Source organism: Arvicanthis niloticus, chromosome 2 (genome assembly GCF_011762505.2).
Source record: "Arvicanthis niloticus isolate mArvNil1 chromosome 2, mArvNil1.pat.X, whole genome shotgun sequence".
In the NCBI taxonomy this organism is placed as follows: Eukaryota; Metazoa; Chordata; class Mammalia; order Rodentia; family Muridae; genus Arvicanthis; species Arvicanthis niloticus.
The window spans coordinates 7,138,076-7,144,379 of record NC_047659.1 but is presented as its reverse complement, the minus strand read 5'-3'; the positions used below and the strand labels follow the sequence as shown (position 1 = coordinate 7,144,379).

The following is a 6,304-nucleotide window of genomic DNA, read 5'->3' as shown; positions in this document are numbered from 1 at the left end:
CAGACATGAGCTCTGTGCTTTGTGGTCCACAATTATGAGCTCTAACCCTCTGAAACAATAAGCCAAATTAAACAGTTTCTTTTTTAAATTGCCTTGGTCATGATGTGTTTTCACAGGAATAGGAAAGCAAGAGAAGAGTCAAGGCTTCTCAGGCCAGTGCCAGATAGAAGGACCCCTCTGAAGAGCAAGCTTTGCTTTTTATTCATTGGTGGGTTTTGGTTGGTAATGGTAGATGGGTACTACAGAGCAAACCTAGGGACTTGAGGCTGGAGAGATGAGTTGGGTCGGCAGTTGAGCACATGATGCTCTTACTGAGAACATGGGTTCAATTCCCAGCACACATGGTGGTTCTCAACCATCCACAACTCCAGTACCAGGGACTTGGATGCCCTCTTCCAGCTTCAGAGAGCACCAAGAACATAGCTGTTACATAGCACATACATACATGCAGGCCACTCACGCATAAAATAGTACACAAATCCCAATTTAAAAATGAATGAAAAGCAAAGCAAACCTGCTGTGGATAGCCCTGGCCTTGTATTCTGATGCTAATTCTGCTTTCCCAGGAGGAGCTGCAGAGGAGGAGTGAGTCAGTATATAGGTGACTTCTTGTGAACCTTCTGCCCACCTTAATTTGTAAAATAAAGGCTAGAACCAGTGACTTGGCAGTAGAAGGGAGGTGGAGAAAAAGGTTTGGGGAGGAGAGAGGAAGAGGAAGACCACCAGGGAAGGAGAGAGGAAGATGACCAGGGAGGAAGAGATGGAAGGACAATGGAGAAGCACGTAGCCTGGTAAAACCAAAAGTTACAAGGAATTGTAGAGTGAAAAATTATAAAGGCCATCTTATCAAATATGTATAAATTTTTCGCCTTAGACCTTGGGCAGAAAAGCACCTGCCAGCAGGTTTGGGTCCATCTAATTAGTTACAGAGGAGGGGGGAGTTACAGTACAAAGGCCTGTTAAGAACATCCCAGAAACTGACTGGCCAAGGGAAGAACTACACCCTGCCCCATGGTACGGCCTACTAGTGTTCAAAAAAGGTAAAACAACCAATCCTGTGCACCCGCGCGAAAGTTCGATTTTTCCCTACCCCGCCCATATATAAGCGCTATGCCCCTGAGCCACGAGGTCAGTCCCTCTATCCCCTATGTGAGATATGGGGATATGGGCTGGCCCAGAGCTCTGATATAATAAACCACCTCATGTATTTTACAGCAAGACGGTCTCTCGTGTGTCCTTTGGGTGCGTGTTATCCTGAGACTTAAGTGGACCCCTTTTTGGGGAGTCCCGGACCTTTCAGAATCTCATAGCTGGGGAATAGAGTAGAGTAGTGGTAAATCTGCCCAATCTAGGCCTGCAGTTTGTATTCATACTTACTGAGTTGTGTTTTCTTTGACCCGTCTTATTTGGGTTGGAGATTTACCACAACACAAACCCTTGGGCTCTCACTCGTGCACATTCTAAGCTCTATGTCACTCATTCTCTCAGCATAGGAAAAGAAAAAGATGGCCCCAAATCTTATCACACAGAAGACGAGTAGCATTTGACACAGAAAATATAGGCACATCCCACACACTGTTAAGTGACCCTCCCCAAACTCTAAGGAGTGAGGCTTGACTGGAGTGCCTTGCCTCCAGCCATCAGGTGCTTTATCTTCTGAAACCAACCAAAGGAGTGGTTGCATATATGGTCCACAGTGAAATGAAATTGGTAATTTCACTAATCTAGGGCTCTCCTAACTAACGTTCTTGCACACCAATTAAGTCATTTAAAAAAGATTTTTGTTTTCTATTCAGACATGCTTTCATGTAGCCCAGGCTGGCCTCAATCACTCTGTAGCTGTGGATAACACTGAACTGATCCGCTTGCCTCCAACTCCCAAGTGCTTATGACAGGTGTGTGCCACCTCACCCTCACCCGATCATTTTTAAAATGAGAGAGGGATAAGGAAAATTAAAGGAGTCTGACGTAACTGTTATAAAAACTTTATTTCCTGTAAAACCACACACAATTTTCAAAAATAAATGAATCCAGAGATAAAAAGAGAAATGAAAAGCAATGAGATAGAAATTCTGATTGTCAGGCCAGATGGCCTTGTCTGTGAAGCGCTTGAGGACCAGTGGCCTGCAGGAAACTCAGATATGGGAGGTTTTCACTGACACCATGGAAAACACCTCATTCTTCCCTACCCACCAAGAGAAAAGCAGACATCCCTCCAGCAGCACATCCACTAGAGCTCAATCAGTACAGATCACCATGGCCCCACACAAGGATGACACTGTTGTGTATTTTTCTTGCAATAAGAGGCTGTTACCAGAACTGTGAAAGCAGAACACATGGTTACAAGCACACCTGCCACTGTTAGACCTGTGTTTGAACAATTCACTGTGAATACACCTGCTATAACTTATGCCAGTTGCTATGTAACAAGGGACTCAAAGAATGTATTTCTTTCCATGACATTTGTAGCTACAGATTCCATGGGAGCAGGGGAGCTATGAACATTTTACCTTCATGAGCCTCCATTATATTTTTATACTGATAAAAGCAGACTCACTCTGTTATCAATTTACCTGTTTTCACTATTTCTCAATACAAATAAAATTCTATTTTTATTTAAAAATAAAATAAAAAATAAATAAAAAGGAAAGAAAAAGCAATGTAGGCATTCAGTCAGAGAAGGACTCCTGCAATTGCAATTCAAAGAAACCCAAGACAGAGATGCCTCGAAAGAGGAGGGCTGGAAGGAGTCTGCACAAACAGTCCATCCAAGCATTCCCTGAGGAGAGGAAGCAGACTCTGTATAGTCACATGGATTTAAAAATCTGGTACCTAACATGGCAAATATAAGGCTGTGGATATCATTATAGAATTCCACCAGGTTCTCAAATCAGGAAAGAGAACCAGATTCTTCCCGATTCATCCCTGGCTGTTCTAGGGCCTTTCCTGGCATTAGTTGAGGAACAGACCCTGAGCACATTTGAAAACCAGTGGGCTTGCCAGCTATGGTTTGGTAACTCCCATAGTTGTCTGGCATCAGGCAAGGAGCTTACACCCTGGACAGGTAGCCTCAGGCAGGGGGAGACCGGGAGCGGATGGGTGAGCTTGTCAGGTAGGAAGAGGTGTAGGGACCATCCCCAAATACATTTGCATAAGAGGATTTGAGGAACTGGACATAATTCTGCATGCTGCGGTTAGTGCTCTCAGACTGCTCCAGGCGGTCTTTCAGATCCTGCAGTCGGCTCTGGTATCTACGATCCGCCTAACAGAAGAAAGAGAATGGGGCAAAGAATAAGAAGGCAACAATGGGCAATCAGAGACAAAGGCAGCCACTTCTAGGGGCCAACACTGGGAGAGGAACATAGGGCCTGAAGTTGAGATGGGTTTTATCCCCCTTGGGTGGGTGGAGAGAGTTAGTTGCTTGGTTTTGGTTTTCTCTATTTTTTACTGTTGTTTCTTTGTGTAGTCCTGGCTGTCTTAGAACTCACTCTATAGATCAGGCTGGCATTGAACTCTCAGAGATCCTCCTCCCTTTGCCTTTTGACACTCTGGGATTAAAGGCATACTCAACCACCAACCAGCTGTTTTACTGTTTTGAGCCAAGGCCTCAGCTTCTCAGACAACTCAGTACATGGCCTTGGATTAGCTACAATTTTCCAGACTTAACCTCCTGAGTGCTGTTATTATGGCAACATACACTGAGTCAATCAATATACCTGGTTGAGTTTCTATTTATTTTATTATTTGACAAAGAGTTTCACTATGTAGTTACAGGAACCAGGTGCTTTCTTCTAGTCTCCACAGAGACACAAACCACCCCCACCCACATTTAAGAAAGTAACTTTATCTCTATGAGTTCAAGGCCAGCTTGGTGTGCAGAGTGAGGTGTAGGACAGCCAGGGCTACACAGAGAAGTCCTGTCTCAAAAAAAAAAAGACAAAAAGCAGGCAAGCAGCTGGGGACTAGAGCTAAGCATGGCATTGTTCCCATCAGCAACAGGAAGAGCTGAAGGGCTGCTCTCCTCACACACACTCAGTAACACATGCCATCATTTTTTTAGGCATGGATTCATGTAGCCCAGGCTGGCCTCCAATCTGGTCTGTAGCTGAGACTGACATTGAGCTGTGGATCCCGCCATGCCGAGGTCACAAGCACACACCACCCTGCTTGCTTTGTTTTTTTTGAATAGCTGTTAGGGACTGAACCCAGGGATTCAAACATAGAAGCAAGGACTCTATCAACTGAGGTTTAGCCCCAGTTATTTTCTTTAAAAGTTGTTTCACACATATTTGTGTATGTGGTTTCCCTTCTTTAGTTATGTTTATTTAACATATGTGAGCACACTGTCACTGACACACCAGGAGATGGCATTGGATCCCATTACAGATGGTTGTGAGCCACCATGTGGTTGCTGGGAATTGAACTCAGGACCTCTGGAAGAGCAGCCAGTGCTCTTAACTCCTGAGCCATCTCTCCGGCCCCCATGGTTTTCCCCTTTCACCGAAAGGATTCTGAAGATCAAATTCAGCCAGTCAAGGCTTGGACACTTTACCTACTTCATCATTCCCTCATTTCTTCAATATAGACAGGATATGGAGCTGGGCGTGACAGTGTACACCATTAATCCCGGCACTCAGGAAACAGACAGGAGGCAGACAAACTCTGAGTTTGTGGCTATCCGAGTCTACATAATGAGTTCCAGACCAGCCAGGGATACAGAGTGAGACACTGTTTTTAAAAAAAAAAGCTAATTTGAGGAAATACTCATTTTCTTGTCACTTAGGATAATACCAGCTATAGGTTAAAAAAATAAAACAAACAAACAAACAAAAAACAAAAAAAAACCTCAACAAACTTCTATAGCTGGGTGGTGATGGCACACGCCTTTAATCGAGTGTTGGAGAAGCAGAGGCAGATAGATCTCTGTGAGTTTGAGGCCAGTCTGATGTACACAGTGACTTCCAGGATGGCCAGGGATACACAGAAAAACCCCCATCTTGAGAAACAAACAAAAAGAAAAGAAAACAAAAACTCCTTAATTATGTTGAGGTATGTTCCTTCTATTACACATTTCCATGGGGCCTTTATCATGAAGGGACACTGCAGAACTTCTCTGGGTGAACAGGATCATGTGACTTGTCCTTATGTCTGTGTGCACTGTTGTAGTCACATCCCTGCACAATGAGACCAGCCTGGTCCTAGGTTGTGATCTTCTGTGTACTTAAGCTCTCTTAAGAATCTGGAATCTTTTGTTTATGCTCATCAACGAGATGGCTGTGGGCTCCTTCCTTCCCATCGTGTAGAGAAAGCTGTGTGCTTTGGTATGGGACGATGCAGGCTTTGTAGGCCCGCACAGCAGTGTGTGCCGACTTTCCATCCTGCTGCCTCACTCTACATGCCTAGCAATTCTCGTTTCTTGCAGTCTACAGACAGTTTCAGAAATGCTGATGTTCTTTTAAAACAAAAGCCAGATGTAGTGCACATCTTTAATCCTAGCACCAGGAAGACAAGAGGCAGATGATTTGTAAGTTCAAGGCCAATCTGATTTAGAGAGTTCAAAGGTCACCTAAGGCAATAAAAAAGGACCCTTAACAACAACAACAACAAAAAATGTTCAGCAGAGTTCAACAGTGAATCCATCTGAGCTTTTCTTTTTTTTTGGAAGACCTGATTACTTTTTTGAAATAGGATCTCACTGTGTAGCTCTGGCTGCCCTCCAGTTTAGAGATTTGCCTGGCTCTGCCTCCCAAGTCTCCCAAGTGCTGGGACTGAAGGCATGTGCCACCATGCCTTTTTAGGAGAGACATTTTAGGAGATATTTTTGTTTTGTTTTGTTTTGTTTTGTTTTGTTTTGTTTTGTTTTGTTTTTTGAGACAGGGTTTCTCTGTGTAGCCCTGGCTGTCCTGGAACTCACTCTGTAGACCAGGCTGGCCTCGAACCCAGAAATCCGCCTGCCTCTGCCTCCCAAGTGCTGGGATTAAAGGCGCACACCACCACCGCCCGGCTTTAGGAGATTTTTTAATGACAGGGACTTCTATACCTGTACCATAGCCGCCAAAGATAAAGTAGAACTTTTGATTCTCCTGTTTCTCTTTTTCTGTATTGTTTTCATTCTATGAGTGTGTGTTGTATGTGCACCACATGTGGGTCTGGTTTCATAAGAAGGCACTGAAAACCCTGGAACTGAGGACAGTTGTGAGCTGCATGGTAATGCAGATGCCATGGCTCTTACAGCTGAGCTATCTTCTCTTGAAGCTTTGTCATTCTAGGCAAGCAATCTGCCAGCTGAGCTACAATCCCCAGA

The 6,304-nt window shown here is 44.3% G+C and overlaps 1 protein-coding gene across 14 annotated transcripts in view; it reads right to left on the bottom strand.

The window, feature by feature from the left end:
• Positions 1 to 1,969: 1,969 nt before the first annotated feature.
• Positions 1,970 to 6,304, bottom strand: part of Odf2 (outer dense fiber of sperm tails 2) — a 45,354-nt gene continuing 41,019 nt past the window's right edge. For 12 of the 14 annotated variants that reach the window (XM_076928375.1, XM_076928378.1, XM_076928372.1 and 9 more), the window contains one exon: positions 2,930 to 3,262. In XM_076928375.1, coding sequence (XP_076784490.1) covers positions 3,071 to 3,262 — 192 coding nt within the window. In that variant the 3' untranslated portion in view covers positions 2,930 to 3,070. Of the gene's footprint in view, positions 3,263 to 6,304 lie in introns of all 14 variants that reach the window. The other 2 variants (XM_076928381.1, XM_034496946.2) reach the window with 1 other exon arrangement.